At 50.2% G+C, this 19772-nt stretch overlaps 1 protein-coding gene, 2 long non-coding RNA genes and 1 pseudogene across 3 annotated transcripts; 3 read left to right on the top strand and 1 right to left on the bottom strand.

The window, feature by feature from the left end:
* The first annotated feature begins 5135 nt into the window (after positions 1 to 5135).
* LOC148004344 (uncharacterized) lies at positions 5136 to 8939 on the top strand. Its single transcript, XR_015628051.1, has 2 exons — positions 5136 to 5310; positions 8799 to 8939. It is a non-coding gene; the product is annotated as an uncharacterized LOC148004344 (long non-coding RNA).
* A 5-nt stretch (positions 8940 to 8944) lies between these two features.
* Positions 8945 to 13898, bottom strand: Cish (cytokine inducible SH2-containing protein). The gene is given in 3 exon segments (NM_031804.1): positions 8945 to 10446; positions 10669 to 10889; positions 13764 to 13898. Coding segments are annotated over 3 exon segments (774 nt in total). The 5' UTR covers positions 13784 to 13898; the 3' UTR covers positions 8945 to 9913.
* A 397-nt stretch (positions 13899 to 14295) lies between these two features.
* On the top strand, positions 14296 to 15879 carry Rpsa-ps9 (ribosomal protein SA, pseudogene 9). The gene is made up of 2 exons (XR_015628049.1): positions 14296 to 14461; positions 15763 to 15879. It is a non-coding gene; the product is annotated as a ribosomal protein SA, pseudogene 9 (long non-coding RNA).
* Positions 15880 to 18087: 2208 nt separating this feature from the next.
* Positions 18088 to 19051, top strand: LOC148004343 (small ribosomal subunit protein uS2 pseudogene; annotated as a pseudogene).
* Positions 19052 to 19772: the final 721 nt, after the last annotated feature.

Here is a 19772-nt window from a genome sequence, read left to right as displayed (position 1 = left end):
GCCACCCGGGTGGGGCAGGATTCAGGGTCAGGTGAGGACACAGCATCTGAGTTCTTCTCCCTGCCAGTATCCTCTGCGGGCGGTAGAGGGCAGCTCCCCTCTGGGGCAGCTAAGGGCTGAGACCACCTCCCGAAGCTTAGGTGATGCTTTATGTCCCGTCCCTCCCATTTCCTTCTCACTTTGTTCATCCCACAAGCTTAAGTGCCAAGTGCATGCTGGAGCTAGGAAGATAGGATGGTCCTGGTGGTCCTTAGGTTCCGTGTCTTAAGGAGCTCATGGATGTAGTAGATAGACACAGACCCCTCCTAATTGGCCCCTAGTAAGGAATTCTGGGTCTTTACACTTTTTCTTGTCAGCAACGGGGATCCATGCAGGTTTGTGCTCCAGAGAGAGCCGGCCATGTTATATATGCCTATACAGAGAGCTATACGCATGTCTCTGTACAGAAATGCATGTATATATGCATATGCATGGGTGTGGAACTTGAACAGCGGCTGGCATTTATGATCATAGGTATCTATACAGAACCTCCCTTGGGTGGTGGAGCTCTAGGCTCTGGAAACTGGGTCAGGGCTCTTTGTGTGAATATGTGTGTGCAAGTGTGTGTGTTCCTGTATTATATGAGTATGTATATGTGTGTGAGTGTATGTGCATGTGTGTGTGAGTGTGTGTGTTATTATCCTGTCTCAAAGGCCCAACCACTACTTTTGAGTCATGGCTGCCTGTGGAAACTCCAGCCCATCACTCCCATTTCATAGGAAAAAGGGCTGAAACTCTGAGGATCTCCATAACTTGGCTTCCTTAGTGTTACCCAGTGTTTTGGGGGTATGTCTGGGATGGGGATTACCCAAATCCCTGAACTTTTGGCTTGGTAGTTGCACCCTGACACCATATGTTTGCCAAGGCCATACTAGCCTCCGGGCATCCATACTTTCTATCCCGAATGCCTCCCACTTCTGCTGAAATGTTCCCCACCTTCCCTGGAAACCTCCTGGGAAAGTTCCCCTGGAACTTTCCTGTGACTCCAGCCTTCTCCCTTCTAGCCTTTGTCCCCTTCATGTCTATCCACTAAGGCTAAAACTGGCCCCTGTAAAATCTCCCATCCTGTATATTAAGAGCTGTGTTTGGCCTGGGTTAGATATCTCATTGAGGGAAATGCTTACCATATAAGTATGAGGACTAGTCACACATAAAAGCCAAGCTTGTCGGGGTTGGGATTTAGCTCAGTGGTAGAGCGCTTGCCTAGGAAGCGCAAGGCCCTGGGTTCGGTCCCCAGCTCCGAAAAAGAGAACCCAAAAAAAAAAAAAAAAAAAAAAGCCAAGCTTGTCTGTGCCCCTTTATCATCCCATTGGCTGTGGAGGTGGAGACAGGAGGATTCCTGGGACTCACTGGTCAGTCAGTCTAGCCTACATTGGGAGTTCTAGCCCAGTGAGAGACCATGGTTTCAAAAGAGAAGAGTACCTAAGGAATGACTCCCAAGGTTGACGTCTGTTTTCTACATACATGTACACAAAAGCACACATACACAGACACACACACACATGCTTGTGCACATGTGCACAAACACACCACACACACTCACATACACATGTGCATGCACATATACAAGCACTATAAAAACTGAGTTTGTATCCACCTTGTAAGCAAATGAGTTAACCCACCATGTTCTCAAAGATGCTGGCAGAAAACATAAAAGTTCCAGTTTAGAAACAAAGGACCGATTACCTCAACTTTATTGGGAACAAGGGCTGTCAGTGCCTCAGCTGAGCTGGCAAAGGTACAGAAGTGGGAAAGAACTGTGGCTCTTAGCCTTCCCATAACCTACTGGGGCTCCTTGGCATCACTTCCAAGAGAGCTACTTGCATTAGGGTCCTTGTCGCAGGATATGTACTTCATGGGGATGCGGGGGACTGAACCTCTGTCCTCTAAAGACCAGCAATGTTTGCCAAATATGCCTGATGGGTTCCCAGCACTGTATAAAACCGTGGTGACACATGCCTATGATCCCAACACTACGGAGGTGGGGTCAGGAGAGCCAGAAGCTTAAGGCTCTGTCTCAATAAGTAAAAATAAATAAATATTGATCCTATGTTTAAGATATTTTCAGTTTTTGGTATTTTTCATTTAACCTAACTTTTTTTTTTTTTTTTGGTTCTTTTTTTCGGAGCTGGGGACCGAACCCAGGGCCTTGCGCTTCCTAGGCAAGCGCTCTACCACTGAGCTAAATCCCCAACCCCCTAACTTTTTTTTAATAGTCTTTGGTTATACTGTGCTAATTTAACCTTGAGAGCCATTACTGTCAAAAACAATAATTACATGCAAATCTTATAATAAATGAACTTGCAAATGATTATAATAGCATGATCATCTTTTCTACAACAAATACAAGAGCAACTAGTGCTTCAGGAAAAAAGAGAATGCATTATGAGTTAAGTTTCTCTCTGTTTTCTTACTTAACCATCAGAGAACACCTAGACACAAATATTTACCATGAGGTTCATCTCCTGACTTTCAGACTAAATGTCTGAACTATAAATTACAGATCTATCCATCTGTTGATAGGTACTTTTTCGCTATGGAAGCAGGTTGAGAGGCTAGCATATACTTTATCAGCAGTGTGCAGTTTATGGGTTGTCAGTGCTTAGATTTGTATTAGGACCTCGTTTGTCCCTTTGCCCAGAGCACTGTACACATCAGGGCCTGTGATCCAGAGGGAAGGAAGCACATCCATAAGAGTTCTGGCTGCAAAGGGACCCATGTCTACATGGGCCTCTTGATGGAGGGGAAGCTGGAGAGATGGGGTGGGGCCCAGAGAGAAGACCTCAAAGAAAAATAAAGCAAGCAGATGTACAGTGTATTCAGTACTCACTACGATGGTTCCATTGCAGAATGATGCCCTGTCCTCATTTAACAGAGGGGGGACTGAGTTTCAAAGATGTTTATGACTTACTGAAATCACAACACTGGTGACACAGCTGGCTCTGGAACTGGTCAGCTGGGCATGAGCATTCCCCACAAACCTAGCAAGGCTAGCCACTCTGCTACCTGAATTGAGTGGGCCTCAAGTTCTCCACAAGTCAAGGTCAGCCTACCCAGGGACAGGAACCAGGGCTGCAAGGGACAGAGAAATTGTAGTTCTCTGGCTTTTTGTCAAAAAGGAGTCGGGATGATTGGCCTCTCCAAGGTGAGTGCACATCGAGGGACTGTGTCCTGGGCCACCTGTCCTGCTATTCTACAAGGCTTTAAGAATCTCTTTCTTGGGGTTGGGGATTTAGCTCAGTGGTAGAGCGCTTGCCTAGCAAGCGCAAGGCCCTGCGTTTGGTCCCCAGCTCCGAAAAAAAGAAAAAGAAGAAGAAGAAAAAAAAGAATCTCTTTCTTATAGACAACCTCATGGCTGCCCCCAGGCACTGCCCTGGCTTTCAATCCCAGAACCAGCCTTGGGAGGGGGCTGTGATTTTCTCAGAAACATGTGAGTGGGTAGGTTACAAGGTATGAATGGTGCTGGGGTCGGGGAGGGGCAAACTGGGACTTGCAGAAGTGAGTGGAGAGGCAAGTCTCTGCTCACAACTGAAAACCAAGACACCGGTAAGCACATGCCAGCTCAAGGCTTGCTCTGGGTGACTCCATACTGAAGCTGGGGCTGCACCAGGCTGCAGGGATCAAAAGCCAGGGACAAAACTAACACGGAGGCTGCCTGTTCAACAGGAAGTCCCCTCAGCAAAGCTGGCACTGCTTTACCTCGTCTCGCACCCCCACTCTTTTATACCTCTCTCTCCTCTGAGCTAGCAGTGCACTCATATTTAATATACACACGCCCTTCATCTGTGCACATGCACCCCCTTTTTTGCTATCCACACACATTTCTAGTTATTCCATCTACCCTAAGCTAGACACTAGATACCCTAGAGGTCACATCAGACCTGGGCCTTCCCTAGAAGAGGCCTTAGTGTGACAATGGAGTTGAAGGAAACACCTTCAGTCATGGAGGACTTCCTGGAGGCGGAGACCTAAGCTGAAGCTTTTACACTTTGTCTCTTCCTTGGGTCACTGGATGTCCTCTGAGCCTCTCCCTTGAATGGCCGTCAGGTTCCAAGAAATGTCCCCTGTCTCTGCATTGCTGGTTCCAAGAACAGCAGCTCCTGGCAGCACTTGCCTGGCATTCCTTCTTAGAACTCACTTAGGTTTCCAGAGCCTCAGGACAGGAAGAGTTTTAGGTAGAAAATGGATAGGGATGGGTTCCCTGCCGAGAAGACCCCTTCATGAACTGGATAGTGGGAGGGGGGTGGTCCTAGACTGCCAGACAAGAAGGGATAAACACACTGAGGCTGGGCACAAGAGGGGGTAAACACACTGAGGCTGGGCACAGGGGTCAATGAAGCCCTACCTCCGGGTCAGTCATGTGGACCGGTCAGCCATATCTATCTCCCTGTCAGCCACGTGGACCAGTCAGCCATATCTCCTGGTAAGCCATGTGAATAGCCATGTGTATGAGTTCCTCTAACACACAAAGGAAAATGATACCCTGGGCCCGTCGCTTCTGGACTCTACTCCCCATTCCACTAGTCTGGTACCTAGAGTTCCATCCCACAGAGAATTGTCCGAGACCTTCATCAGAAAACACCCAGAGGCACAGGCCAGGGGACAGTGTGGCTGGTTCTAAATGGTGACGGGGACGAGAGCACACATTCTGGGGCCTTGAAAGAATGTGACACCCGCACTATGGATTCTGTGGTGATGTCACTTTGCATGCTTAGAACTGCCCTCCAAGGCCCCTAGCACATTGGGTGGGTGATTGGGGTCGGGGGAGACAGGCCTTGATGGATGAACAGAGAATGGGTCCAAATTCCCTCAAGGTCAGTTGGGCCTCTGATCTGGGTGTCTTCTACCCACTCCACCTCTGAGCTGGCACCGAGCCTGCCCGCTCGCCTGGGACCTGCCCGAGCACATTGAGCAACCAGTTCCTGAGAAGCGTGGAAAGCTGTTTGGTTTAAAATTAACTCCCCCGCGCACCCTCCCACCCGCCCTCCTCAGAGTTCTTGGAAGAGGTACTCTGCTCTTCCTGGGAAGAGGTCTCTAGCCACAGCTGCTATGATTCTGGCAAAAACACCTCACCCAGGGTGGGGGCGGAGCTGCCTACACTGGGCCTTCTCTGACTTCCACGAGCATCCGCAGGTAACATAACATGCTGGAACCCAGGAGAGAGACTGGGGACCTGGGCACGGTCAAGTTGCTAGAACGGGGTGCTGTTGTTTCCAAAGCCCACACCTCCCAAACCCGAGACTGACTGACTGGCCGACTCCAAGTGAAAAGGTACAGGACTTGCAGACCTAGCCTGGGCACCTCTCGGGTAGGACGCACAGCAAATGGATTCCACAGACAGCGACCCCAGAGAATTTTGTTGACAATGTGTGTCTCAGGAAGATAAGAACAGCCAGCTCAGAGTCACCGGGCTATGTCTGTCAAAGCTGAGCCTACTCAGTCCATGCCAGGCTGATGATGGCAAGATCCGAGGGGCACAGATACACAAGTGCCAGGGTTAACAGGACGCCCTTCCAGGAGGTCTCTCCCTGTGCCCCCCGCCCCCACCATTTCAGACTACCTTGGGAAACAACTCCATCTTCATAGACCTTCAAGTCTCTGAGTTTTGAGGAAAAGTTTTCTGACAACCTGTCTCCTCTATTGCTCCTTCTCCCAAAGTGTCCCTTGGAAGGAGCTGAAGAAAACAAAGGAATGTTGGCCAAGGGGAAAGGTCAGCACCCGGGGCACTCAAGCATGTGCACAGGCACACACACACACACACACACACACTCTCTCTCTCTCTCTCTCTCTCTCTCTCTCTCTCTCTCTCTCTCTAATGTGTTCAGTGGGGAGTGTACAATGCTGAGGGGCACTTAGATCATAGCTTGCCTAATACAGGAACTAACATCTGTATCTCTGGTGGAAAGGGAGCCAATGTCTGGTGACAGGAAAAGTCTAGTCTGGTTTATTGATGCTAGGGCTGGGGAAATCCCCAGGGCAGGGTTCTGCCCCTGGAAAGCATTTGCTAGATGCTATGCCCCCTTCAACCGCACCATCGGAATATCTTTGGGGACAGTACGTTCCTGTGTGGGTGGAGCAGTTCTGGAGGGCTGCCTGGAGGCACTGTGGTAGCCCCAAGTTTCCCCAGCCTTTAGAGCCTACCTGCTGCACCCTGAGCTGCTTGCTTCGACTAGTCTTGGTTTGGAGACCACTGTCTTTCCACTGAGCAGACAGCTTTGGCATCCTTCTGCCTTCAGCCTGCTTCGTCTCCCGCTCATAGATGAGTATTGGCTTCCGGGTACTTGGCTTTCCCCCAAAGCCAGTCACAGACAATCTCCACTCACCCTCTGGTCTACAGTCTGGCCAGAATTAACCCTCCGGGGACGGCCTCTAGCTTGTGTCCCAGACAGGGAGCCCTACTCTGCTGCCCTACAGTGACCACTGGGTGCCCCCTAGTTGGCTGACTGTGCTGTCCTGCCCCACTGTGCCAAAGAGGGATGGGGAGGCCAAGTGTAAGTCTGCTTTAAATTAAAACTGGCCAAACAGGTTGGTGTGAAAAGGGCTGCTCTGGCCTGCCCAGGCTTTCTTTTCTGAATGCGGACAGCCTCGGTGAGGTGGGGGGTTGGGAGGTTGCCCTGTGCACACATCCCAGATCTTACTGCCTTCTGGACTTGATTTTAGGAACCAGACCCCTGGCCCTTCACGTCACCCCAGACACATAAGAGGGTTTCCATCTGAGAGTGAAGACAGCCGGTCTTGTTCTCTCCTGTGTCCCCAGGGCCTTGATGGAGTCTGGCTAATCAGAAGCCAAAGAGCACATACATATGTGAAGGGATTCAATTCGGTAAAGGGTTAGGATTAATTACTGGGTTTTGTGCAGGGTCCTGCATGCCCACTTCATGGCTCAGCCTCTCCCCCTCCCCCAGCTAGTGCCAGCAAGGTTGCTCTTTTTAGTAGCCCAGGGCCATTCAGGGGTAATTACACCAGGCAGCTGATTGTCCTTTCTCTTAGGTTTGAGTCTGGGATCCAATGACGTGTTTTATGGTCTCCCTATCAATCCTATTGATTCCTCTTATGTAAAGACTGAAATGTCAGTAGCTGGCAGTCCTTTCTCAGGAAAGAGCTGGTTTGAGGTGAGTCAGGGATGGCCCACTGCCAGGTCCGTGGCTCCAGAGCTCTCAGCAGTCAGAGCTGAGGTGGATAGACAATTGTCCAAGCAGCCACTCGGCTGCCTATCTATCCCCGTCTCATGGGGCAGTCTGGGACAGAAGCGGCAGTTAGGGTGAGTGCTACTCTGTGCTCAGATCTCTGAACGCCCTGAGCCAGCCCCTGCTCCTCGTATTTGAACACAGGGTAGTATCTGGACCCTGGTCGCATAGCGTGGCGTCCTCAGTGAGAGTCTTGCGGGAAGAGGGGGGTTTTCTGGACTTTCTCTAGTGACAGCGGCTGAGCCTCTAGGTTGTGACAGCAGGTGCAGAGCACCAGCTTCTGACCCCTACGTCCCTACGTGCCCACGACTTTCCTCCTAAATGACTCAGAGCTGGAGGTGGGGGGACAGTAGGGATTACCTCACACATTTTAGGAACCACACGAAGGCTGAGATCAAAGCTGAAGAAAGACCCTACCCAGGCCATGGTGACACTTGGATGAGGTACACTGTGGGCCCACCCCATAGCCAGCAAAAGGTTTTGCCAGCTGCCACCAGCAGTGGGGAGGGTGTCAGGCTGAGGAGGTGGGCTTGAACACTACTCACGGCTTTAAAAAATACCATCCTCCCTTCACCTACCTCTTCACTCTAGCCCAATGTCATTCCTTATCAAAAAAAAAAAGTAGTTACTTTTTGTGCATATGTTTGTGTGCCTCGAGGTGCACAGAGATCTGTAAGAACCATTAGTTTCTCTGGAGCTGGGAACACTGATTCTCTGAAAGAGTAGCAAGCACTCCTAACTGAACCATTTTTCTAGCCCCCACAGTGTCATTCCTATCCTTTGTCAAAGCTGTCTCCTTGTCCCCAGTCCACGGCCTCCCTGATTCTGGTTGTTTACTTTTTCAGCCTCTTCCTTATCGAGATGCCATTCCTTACAGCTTCTGGCTCTCAAGTCACTATGGTTGGCCTCTTGTAATTTGTGACTTTTAATGGTCCGAGGACTAGGAACACGTCCCGTATTGTTTCTAAAACAAGGTTTAAAAGGCTCTGGGCACAATTTGGAGGAGCTTTGCTCTGATACTCTAGCAGGATCCCAGCAGCCTACACAGTCCCAGACTCAGACCATCAACCCCAATAAGGTTTTCATTTTCATTGTATTTCTGGTGTACAAGATCTTGACTAACAGGAGAGCCTGAGCCAGAATTCAGACACTGCCCGGTCCCACCTTACCAGCTCATCCGTCACTATCCCTGCCTGACTCAGCTGATCTACCCACTGCCCTGGAAGAAGCCTGTCAGGCTCTTGTCCGGGATCCTCATCACACTTCAGTACATTTTTACCCACTGTACTTTCTCCTTGCAAGGCTGGCCTGAGTTCTGTGGCTCCTCTCGTCAAGTTACTGCCCGCCATGCCCCACTTGCACTTTGAAAGGACCCTTCCTCTTGGGCTTGGAGCACCTCTGCTGCCTGCTCCCCACGTATCCAGCAGTGCAGTGGATAGCACCCTGGAAGGCACACCAATGGACATTCACCCCTTGTCTTTCATCTCCCAAGAGGAACAAGGGCGAAGGCACCCGGCACTCTCCTGGCAGAGTCTATGGGGTCATTAAAGCTCTAAACATTGGCTTTTCCAGATGCGGAGTGGATCGTCAGGCTAGAATCACAGGGGACGAACTGTGTGCAACTCCAGACACCCCACCGAAGGCTTCATAAGTGGAAGGCATAATTTTATTATCATTACAGAAAAAAATCAGCGGAAAAAAAACTCCCAAACCGGTTCTTGTGTTATAATACTTGTTTTATAAAGTCTAGTTAGGTATGTATTTCTCCCTCTCTCACGTGCAGGCAGTTTCCTGGGCAGGAAGCAGACACAAAAGAGCTGCAGCTGCAGCCCTTGGACTAGCATCCTCTTCCTGACCCAGCACATGCACCTCAGCAGGGGCTGTACCATAGAGAACCCAGCTCTATGAAGCCGTGGCGCTGCCCTGTGAGGAGATGGGTGGGAGCCCTTGTGTTTCTGGCTCCTGTCTGTCTGGTCACTCAGTCTCCCAAAAGAGGCTTGGGAGAAACAAGCAGGCAGGTTGGCAGGCCTAAGGCATTTGGGACTACTTTGGGCCCAACAATGTCTCGGGATGGGGGTCTCCACAGGGAAGAACCAGAGCTGGGGGTCTTTGGACCACCCAGGGCATAGGGCAGAGAAGCGGGATGGCTCACACCATCACCCCACCCCCAAACCCTGCAAGGAGAATAAATAAATAAATAATGTATAACTGTGTAGTCCTCTAGCCCAGCCTGCTCCCCGACAAGGGGCCTTGGCATGATCAACCTGTGGCTGACAGTCTCCCAGAAACAGGCTGGCTACTCTATAGATGGGTAGGGGGCCTGCCCTACTCAGCAGATTGAGAAACCAGGGCTGGGAGAATAGACACAGTTCAAGTGGCTAGGGCAGGCAAGTGAATGGAGGCCTAGGTCCAGCCTCTGGGGAGAGACGAGGCCCTGCCTGTCTCCCTCTGCTCTGATAGGGCTTACCACAAAGCCATATGGGACCTGGAGAGGCACTGGCCTCAGAGTTGTATGATAACCCCTCCTCCACCTGCTTTGTTCTTGCTGGCACTTTCTGGTCCAGCTGTCACATGCATGCAGGCACCAGGATGACTGAGGAAGGGACAGCAGAACCCCAAGTCCAGCTGGGGGCCTGTGTCCCCTCCGGGATGTCACTGTGTGAGGCAGGGCAGGGTGCCTGGCCCAGTCAGAGCTGGAACGGGTACTGTCGGAGGTAGTCGGCCATGCGCCGGGGCAGGGGTAGGCAGTCCACATCGGTCACCAGTCGGTTGATGACTAGCCGACACAGGTGTTGTAAGCTGCGGGCGCTGCTCCTGCGCACAAAGGGCTGCACCAATTTCAGGTGCACAGCAGTAGCCACGGGGATAGGCAGTACTGGGTCACCAGGTGCATCTGGCTTCGACACAGGCAGGGCTGGGGTGGGAGCAGGATCTGGGCTGTCACTCCGGGTGTCAGCCGTACAGGAGGCCACGTAATGCTGCACAAGGCTGACCACATCTGGGAAGGCCAGGATTCGAGGTCTCGACAAGCAATTGGAGTCCAGTCGGAAGCTAGAGTCGGCATACTCGATGCGTACATTGGTGGGGCCACGGGTGGTTTTGACTGACAATGTAAACAGGTAGCTGGGGTGGGTGCTGTCTCGCACGAGGAATGTGCCCTCCGGCATCTTCTGTAGATGCTGCCGGGCCTCACTGGCTGTAATGGAACCCCAGTACCAACCTAGTCGAGTAGAGAAGAGGACCAATCAGAGTGGAAATTACCAAGGGCACCAACCCAGGGTAGGTCAGGATGAAGCGTCCTTTTACATTTCTCTGGAGATGTGTATCTATGCCATCAGTCTTAGGGGCAAGACCATGCTTCCCAAATCAGACTCCAAATCCAAAGCCCTAAGCTCTGCCACAGACTCCCCAGGACAAGGTCTGTGTCTCCCCCAAGACTCACCAGATTCCCGGAGGTAGGAGAACGTCTTGGCTATGCACAGCAGATCTCCCTCAGGGTCTAGCACCTTCGGTTCATTCTCTGACTGGACAGGGGTCTCCTCTGTCACCTCCTCTGGGAATGCCCCAGTGGGTAAGGGCTGCATGGCTGGCCCGGGCAGCTCCAGGGACTGGGCCCACAGAGGCCGCTGCCCAATTTGCTCCACAACCAGCAAAGGACAAGATCTAGAGTAGGCAGATAGGCAACAGAGGTCTTACATGGTCTCCACTTTTGGAAAAGTCCTTTGACTGCTTTCTCCAAATAGACAGATTGGGGTGTGAGGGGGGTGGGGGACAGTCTCACTATGTAGCCCTGGCTGGCCTGGAACTTGTTATATAGACCAGGCTGGCCTCACAGTCACAGAGATCCACCTGCCTCTGTCTCCCAAGTGCCACCACACTCAGCTCCTAGATAAAATTCTTTCTTATTTTTGTGTAGTGTTGGGAATTGAACTTGGAGGCTCGCACATGCTAAGCAAGTGTTCTACCACTGAGCTATGTACACTCCCACTTCCACAGAACCTATTGTAAAGCATTCTTTTCTACTCTCCTACACGTACTATATACAAATTAACCTGAGACCTGTATCGCCAGAATCACAGACAAGCACTTCCAGCATTCCGACCACAAGAGTGAGGAACCTGTCAATTCCAAAGCTGTCTCACCGTTGTGCCCTTCCTGGCTAAGGTAGCCTGCTAACTGCCACCTGTACCTGGTGGAGTCACAGAATGAACTAGGGTGGAATTCTCAGGGAGCCCTCAAGATTACCGTAGAAAGCCTAAGGTTACAGGGTGGCTCTCTGTCAATAGGAGTATCTGTTGGGGGTGGGGGCGCACAGCACTCACTGGCTAGGACTTCAAGATTTAAAACAAGCTCCTACCCATACCAGCTAGATACCCATCCTGGGCTCTACTCCTCCCAGCTGAGGGAAGGCAGTGTCCTCTAAAGGCATTGATGAATTTCATCTCTCATAAATATGAGCTCCCACCACCAAAGGGCAGGGTGCTCAACCCACATTCCAGACTCCACCCTATGGAGTCAGCCTTACTGTTGTATGATTTTCATGTACAGTGCGCTCCTCTCTGAGTTGTGGTTTCTCCTCCATCCAGATGATGGCCTACCTGCCCTGAGGGGTTTGGCAATATTAGAGGGCTGGGGTTAGGGTAACTTAAGTGGCTGAAATCTTCCTAGCAGTCCACCAGCTGGTGATCCAGTGGCTGAAATCTTCCTAGCAGCCCACCAGCTGCTTCTGGGGAAAAAAAGAATCGGCTCTCTCTAACTTCTAATAAAATGTGTCCCCAGAGGTTGGGGATTTAGCTCAGTGGTAGAGCATTTGCCTAGCAAGTGCAAAGCCCTGGGTTCGATCCTCAGCCTAGGCTCAGCCCACATTTGCTGGGGAAAGCAACACTGTATCAGGTATTCCTTGTAGTTAGGAGCTGCCAGCAGTCAGATCTGACAGTGTAAGTGGTGTTTAGAAGGTCATAGTCCTGTGACCACTCAGAAGAAGGGGTGACAGACTCTAGCACCTATACGCTGCCAAGGGTTTTTCCGCACCTGCTCTTGACCGAGCTATGAGAGCTCTGGAATCCCACTTAGTAAGCTACAGGCAGAATTCTGAGGTGACCTGCTTGCTGGGGCCCACAGCTTGATCCAGGCTAGTCAGACATTCCCCAGCCTCTGTGGTAGTTTTGACCAGTCAGTTTAGTTAAGTCCCCTCCACAGGTCCCACAGGTTTATGTAATAGGTACCTCTGGGGCTAGTATGGTGTCTAGGTATAAAATGACTATACTAATCCCTAAAGGTTGCTGGGAGGGACTAAATATCTAGGGAGGGGTGTGTCATCATGGTGACACATGTAGGACTGGTGTGTTCCAAGAACCTGTGTGTGCATGTCTTGGAGTCTAGCCATGAAGTCCTGCCTGAGGACACATGCCAATGAGATGAACCAAGCCCGGGGACGATGGGATATATGTGTGTCTTTTTCCCTACTACCCCAACACTAGTCCCTTGGTTCCCAGGGGCCTTCAGTTAAGGCAAAGTCAAAGAGGCTCTGGGGAACCAGAATGGAGACGTGGGGGCACCCAAGAAGGAAGGCAGTGTGTGTCGTGGGTCTGCTGAAGAGTCCAAAAATTCAGAGACTAAAGGAGCATGGTAGGAACTACTAGGGAAGAGTCTTCCCTACAGCTCTCTTCCTGGGACTCAGGGCTGCTTAGAGCAAGGGCACTTCAGCCTGGCCCCACCTTCCACTCTTCCTCACTTGGCACCATTCCCTTGTGTTATAACAATTGCTACTGGACTTGTAACACACACACACACACACACACACACACACACACACACACACAAAATTCCTCTCTTCTTGGGCTTTCCTGTATTCCTGACTGATCAATGTTTGAAGGGGACCCTGAAACCTAGGGTAAACAGGTGTGCCAAGTTCACTCAGCTGAAACCAAGGCTGTTTTATCAAAGTCTCACTTTCACCATGGTCCTATATTCCCTGTCTTCGGGAAACCTTGGAGAAGGCAGGGTGAAGTCTTTATCACACTGAGATGTCAGTCTGAGCTAAGAGAAGGTATGGGATGCTCCTAAGGGGTGCTGTTTATTCGGTGCCAGCCTGGGGAGAGTCAAAGACCTCAGGCTGGCTTCCCAAGAACCTAATCGCTGGCCTGGGACGGAGGAATGAGCTTCTGAACACAGAGGGGTCTAAGGCTGGCTCAAGGTCACCGATATACGGTCTGGAGCCTGAAGGCCAGGTAAGCTATGAACTCAGCGGTCTAGACTTGTGAGTCCCATCCTGGAGAACCTCCTACACTTTGCGCTAGTGAGATCTCAGGAATGGGGGCTCCTCCCACCGTTTTCCTATCATACTAAGTGTGTGTGTGTGTGTGTGTGTGTGTGTGTGTGTGTGTGTGTGTGTGTGTGTGTCCTAGGCGCACCACCCAAGGTCCTTTCGCACTCCATCTCCAGCCGGTCAAGCCCTCTCAAATCCCGCAGCTAGCTCGAGGCCTGAGACCTCCGGCTTACCGCATGAAGCCAGGGCAGGGAAAGAACTGAGCTTACCCCTGTACGCAGAGGACCATGTCCTAGAGGCAACGGCGGCTCGAGAGTCGGAGTTCGGCGGGACGGAAGAAGAAAGGAGCCAGTGGGTGCCAGGGGTGCGAAGGTCAGGGTCCCGGGGCGTACCGGCGGCGATCGGGGACTGAAAGGCTGTGGTGCGAGCAGCTTGGAAGAACGAGGGGGGACGGACCGGGAGAGTGGGGCGGGGCTAGGCGCCTCCTAATCTTTTGTCCGCTGAGTCCCAGCCCTTCCCGGAAGCCGCATCTTCCTAGAACCGCGGGCTTTGCAGCAGTCGGGAGGGGAACAGGGGCGCAGGCATCTAGTGTTTTGGACTGAGAAAGGAAACACCTTTGACAGATTTCCAAGAACTTTCCAGGAAAACTGGGCGGGAGCTCCTACAGTTGACCAATCGCATCGCTGGACGTGGGACGAGCAGCTGAACAGACCAATTGAAGTGCATGGACCCTGGACTCACGTAACCGGCCGGGGCGGGACCCAGAGACTAGTAGGGAGAAGACTGGGTTAGAAAAAAGTTAAGAAAGAATATAGATGCGACTCCTGCAACTTGAGACCAGATTGTCTTCCCTCTGCTTCTTTGGGGATGGGTGCGCTTATCTCCCCCTTAGAACTTTAGCGCGGAAGCAGGGTCTGGGCCGGTCCTCCTAGCTAGCCGCTCCTAGCCGATCGGACACTGCATGAAGGTGGGTGATATGCTGTGAGAAAGACTTAAGGAGAGGCGCTTAAGAGAACCGAAGAACTAAGCGGGTCCATTGTAGTCATCACAGCTAAAAGCGTTCAGGCTACAACTAATCTTTTGTAATCAAATGAGCTCATCCATCCCATCTTTGCCTAATCTCTGAGTGGACCGCCACTTGGGAAATTACCCTCTTGAGTCACAACCCTGTCTATGGTTTGGTGAGGTCCAACCAAATGCTGCGAGAAACCTGAGTTCAAACAAAGGGAGATCAAACAATAGGATCATAGAACTAAGGGACAGAATGCTGCTTCTCGTACAACAAAGAACTTGCTATATTTTATTTTCAGTAACTAACCAGGGAGGTTTTTTGCTTGTTTTTGTATTTAAATAGAATTCAGACTACCTCGGAGCTCAGTATGTAGACCAGCCTGGTCCCAAACTTCTGAGCAAAAGTTTACAGTGTGAAGTTACAGGCTAAGTCACCAAGTCTGGTTTACCAAGGAACTGTAGGGTCTATGTGAACTCCCTCCAAATCCATGATTCAGGATATGGGGAGATAAGACCTGAAGAGCCGGGGCTGAGGATTTAGCTCAGTGGTAGAGCGCTTACCTAGGAAGCACAAGGCCCTGGGTTCGGTCCCCAGCTCCGAAAAAAAGAACCAAAAAAAAAAAAAAAAAAAAAAAAGACCTGAAGAGCCAGTACACCCACTCCTTCCACACCGTCCACTGTCCAGTATGGGTGTCTCTTCTCTCCACACATGTCACGCCACCCACATTCCTCAGAAAGGGCGGCTGTAAAGTTCTTGGCAGAGATGACAGGCTTCTGGCAGTGTCTAGAATCTGGGCAGTGTCTGGGCTTTCCCCAGCACAGGCTCTGGGTGCCCCACCCAAGATAGAGAACCGAAGATAAAACCCTGAGAAGTGGGAGGAGGACTTAGTGAAGATAAGAGATTACTCTGAGGGACCCAGTTCTCCATAGATGCCTTGGAGGGGAAGTTAAGCTCGGTGTAACCCCATTAGGGCTCGCAGAGTATATCAAGAAGCCAGTTTCTTGGAATATGGATAGGGTGGTGTAGGAGTACCCAGAAATGGGATCCCTGTATGTATGTTAAGAAGATATGGGGGGGGGTTGGGGATTTAGCTCAGTGGTAGAGCGCTTACCTAGGAAGCGCAAGGCCCTGGGTTCGGTCCCCAGCTCCGGGGGGGGGGGGGAGAAGATATGGGGGATGGGGGATTTCACAGGTGTCATGCAACAGAGCTGTATTTTCTTTTTATTTACTTACCCCCCTTTTTTTTTCTTTCTGAGACATGTGTAATCTTGGCTGTCCTGGAACTCACCGTGTAGACCATGATTGGTCTTGAACTCACAGAGATCTGCTTGCCTCTGACTCCCAAGTGCTGGGATTAAAGATGTATGCCACCACTCCCCAGAGTGATTCCCTTTTTAAAATTTTGTGTGTGTGTGTGTGTGTGTGTGTGTGTGTGTGTGTTCAACATCTGTTTATAGCCACAGCACTCACGTGGAGTCAGAGGATGACCTGAGGGAATCACTTCTCTGAGTCCCCTCTGTTGTCAGTCGTAGTGGCAAGCACCTTGATCTGCTGATCTCTTTCACCACTGAACCCCAGAGCTGTGATTTTGGATTTGGATCTTTTTTAAAGGTTTATTTTACACACACACACACACACACACACACACACACACACACACACACGCACGCACAGAATATAGCTATTTTCAGACACACCAGAAGAGGGCATCAGATCCCATTGCAGATGGTTGTGAGCCACCATGTGGTTGCTGGGATTTGAACTCAGGACCTCGGGAAGAGCAGTCAGTGCTCCTAACCGCTGAGCCATCTCTCCAGCCCTGAACTTGGACCTTTATGATGCTACATTTCAAACACTCTACCCCAACACTATATCCCTTTCACGGTGCCTACTGGACACTGAGCGTGTGCTAGACACAGTTACCACAGATAATGCTTTTATGGGAGGACACTAGGACACGGGTTACGTGTGCCTTGGATCTTACAGCTAGCAAAGTGAGGGTTCCAGCCAAGGCCCTGCATCATTCCACATACTTCCTCTCTGGGTCAAGATAACCTGCAAACTCTTAGGCATCCTTATCTGTCCTCACTCCAGTCTGTATCAGAACACCCGGATATCCCCTTGAAAGCATCTCCTACAGAGGTCAGGGATTAGGATGTTCAGTGCAAACCAGCGTCTCAGGGGGTTTGGCTCTCCAGTAGTCTTTTGTGAATTTGACAGTGTTATGTATCTCACCTATGTGCTGGGAATGGTGATGTGCCCTGTTCTGCTCAAACAGCCTCTGACCATTTCCTCATTACCAGTCCAGTTCCTGACCGCGCCCCTTGAAGGGACCCCTCCCTGACTGCTGGGCCCACACTGCCACCCAGTGGCGATCCTTAAGACCTCACTAGCCAACTACCCAGAGCTAGTTCTTCCGAGGGCATTCCATCTCAGGCGCTGCCTGAATTCCTGTTGCTGCAGGAGACTCCGGCCCTTCCCTTCCCAGAACTATCACAAGATGGGTCACAAGAATCCACAGCAATGTAGCCTCAATATATGGCTTCTATCCTTTCATCATGAACTGCTCCCGATCATCAAAGGCAGTTGTGGTAGGAAGCAGGGATTTCCCTCCACCAGCACTTCACTGGATGACCTATTTGGTCATTATAAGCTACTTCAAAGGCTTCAGTTTCTGTTCCCTTGAATACCCAACTACTACTGTTACTGTTACAAAGGCCTAAGTGCCAGAGTCTGCTGTCACAAACCCAATTTGCCCAAACTCAGCATCCTATGTTCTGAATCTTTACAACAGTGTGAAGGTGACATGATTCCAAGTGGTTGCTACAGCATGAGCATTGAGGGGAAGACAGCTATGTATTCTGATTTCCTGGGTCAAATGAACAGCTGGCAAAACCTCTGTTTATGATTGGTATGGGAACTATGTGTGTATAATCATAGAGATTTACATTTACAATTTTATTATTAGTGTGTGCGTGCGCACGCGTGCTTGTGGCACGCACATGCATGCACGCATACACACACACACACACACACGCATGCATGCCACAGTGTGAATACAGAGGGCTGTGGAGTTTATTCTTTTTTTCCTTCCATAGATCCTAGGTAGGTCGCTGAGCTTATGTAGGACGTAAAGCATTTACCCACTGAACCACCCCACCAGTCCTGAAAGGGCATTTTTTTAATGGGGCTACTTGCTTTTTATACTTCAGTATGGCCTGATCACTTGCAGCAAACAAGTTTGACCTCTTTGAATATAATTTTTAAACAAAACGCAGTGTATGGTGGCTCACATCTGTAATCACATCTGTAATTATAACACTCCAGGTCGAGGCAGAAAGGTCAGGAATTGAAGGCCATCCTTGTCTATTCAGTGAGTCTGAAGTTAGCCTGGGCTAAGTAATCTGTGTTGCCCAGGGACAGGTCCATACAGCGTTGTTCTTGATTCCTGTCGTAACTTGAAGGAAAACTTACAGGGTTGGGGATTTAGCTCAGTGGTAGAGCGCTTGCCTAGCAAGCGCAAGGCCCTGGGTTTGGTCCCCAGCTCCGAAAAAAAAAAAAAAAAAAAAAAGAAAAGAAAAAAGAAAAGAAAAGGAAAACTTACACAATGTCTGAAGCCGTTGATGTCCTGAAGGTAGAGAAAGAGGATGTTTCCAAATTCCTTGCCACAGAAACCCACTTAGATAGCCACCAACCTTGACTTTCAGAGGGAGCAACATCTACAGAAGGAAATGGGATGGCATCTACATCGTCAAGCTGAAGAGGACCTGGGAGAGGCTGGTGGTCGAAGCTCGAGCTACAGTTACCATCGAGAACCCTGCTGATATCAGCATCATCTCCTCCAGAAACACTGGCCAGTGAACTGTGCTGAAGTTTGCTGCTGCCTCAGGAACCACTCCCATGGCTGGCTACTTCACTAACCAATCCAAGCAGTCTTCAGGGAGCCACAGCTTCTAGTGGTGACTGATCCCAGGACTGACCACCAGGCCCTCAGAGAGGTGTCTTAAGTCAACCTGCCCACCACTGCTCTGTGTAACACAGATTCTCCCCTGAGCTACGTGGACATTGCCATCCCATGCAACAAGAGAGCTCACTCAGTGGGTATGATGCTGGCCCAAGAAGTACTCCACATGCGTGCTACTGTCTCCTGTGAGCACCCGTGGGAAGTTACACCTGACCTCCATTTCTACAGAGAACTAGAGGAGGTTGAGAAGGAGGAACAGGCTACTCCTGAGAAGGCTGTGACCAAGGACAAATGTTAGGGTGAATGCAGTACACCAGTGCCCAAGTTCACTGCTGCTCAGCCTGAGGTGGCTGACTGGTCTGAGGGTGTGTGGGTAGCCTCTGTGCCCATCCAGCAGTTCCCCCAGAAGACTGGAGCGCTCAGCCAGCCGCTGAGGACTGGTCAGCAGCTCCCACAGCTCAGGCCACTGTGTGGGTTGGAGCCACCTCTGAGTGGTTCTGAGCTGCTCTGCAGAACACCTGAACAAAGGGGAAAAAGGTGGAAGGAAAATAAAACTCCTAAAAGCTGGTAAGTCATTCAGTTAATTAAACACTCAAACTTAGAAACACAATTATAAAAATTTAGAGTAATTAAAATCTAAGCCTGTTTTAAATTTATTTTATCTTTAACTATGTGTATGTGTTTGTGTGGGTGTCTGTACATGAGTGTGGATGCTCAAGGAACTGACATTGCAGGTGGTCGTAACCCACCTGATGTGAGTACTGGGAATGGAACTTGGGTCCTCTGGAAAAACAATATGTGCTCTTAACAGCTGAGTCATGTACGTACATATGTATGTATGTATGTATGTATGTATGTATGTATGTGTATATATGCATGTATGTATTTATGCGAGTATGTGAATATGTGTGTGTATGTGAGTATGTGTATATATATGTATATATGTGGGTGTATGTGTGTATATATTTATGTATGTATGTATGTGTGTATGTGTGTATGCATGTGTATGAATGTGTGTATGTATGTGTATATATGTATGTATGTATGTGTGTATGTGTGTGTATGTGTATGTATGCATTTGTGTATGTATGTGTGTATGTTTGAATGAATGTGTGTATGTGTGTATGTATATATGTATGCATGCATGCATGCATGCATGCATGCATGCATTTATCAGGGCACACACAACCCAGACCCAGCCTCTACTGTCAGTTACCTAACTTTCTGTTCCTTGTGGAGCCATGTAAATAGAGAATGAGGCCTTGCCGAGTCTTGGGCTCATCAGCTCTAAGCTGGTTGCAG

The sequence above is a fragment of the Rattus norvegicus genome, chromosome 8 (assembly GCF_021556685.1).
Source record: "Rattus norvegicus strain SHRSP/BbbUtx chromosome 8, alternate assembly SHRSP_T2T, whole genome shotgun sequence".
Taxonomy (NCBI): Eukaryota; Metazoa; Chordata; class Mammalia; order Rodentia; family Muridae; genus Rattus; species Rattus norvegicus.
Note: the sequence above shows the minus strand (reverse complement) of the source record. Positions and strands in the feature narration are given on the sequence as shown.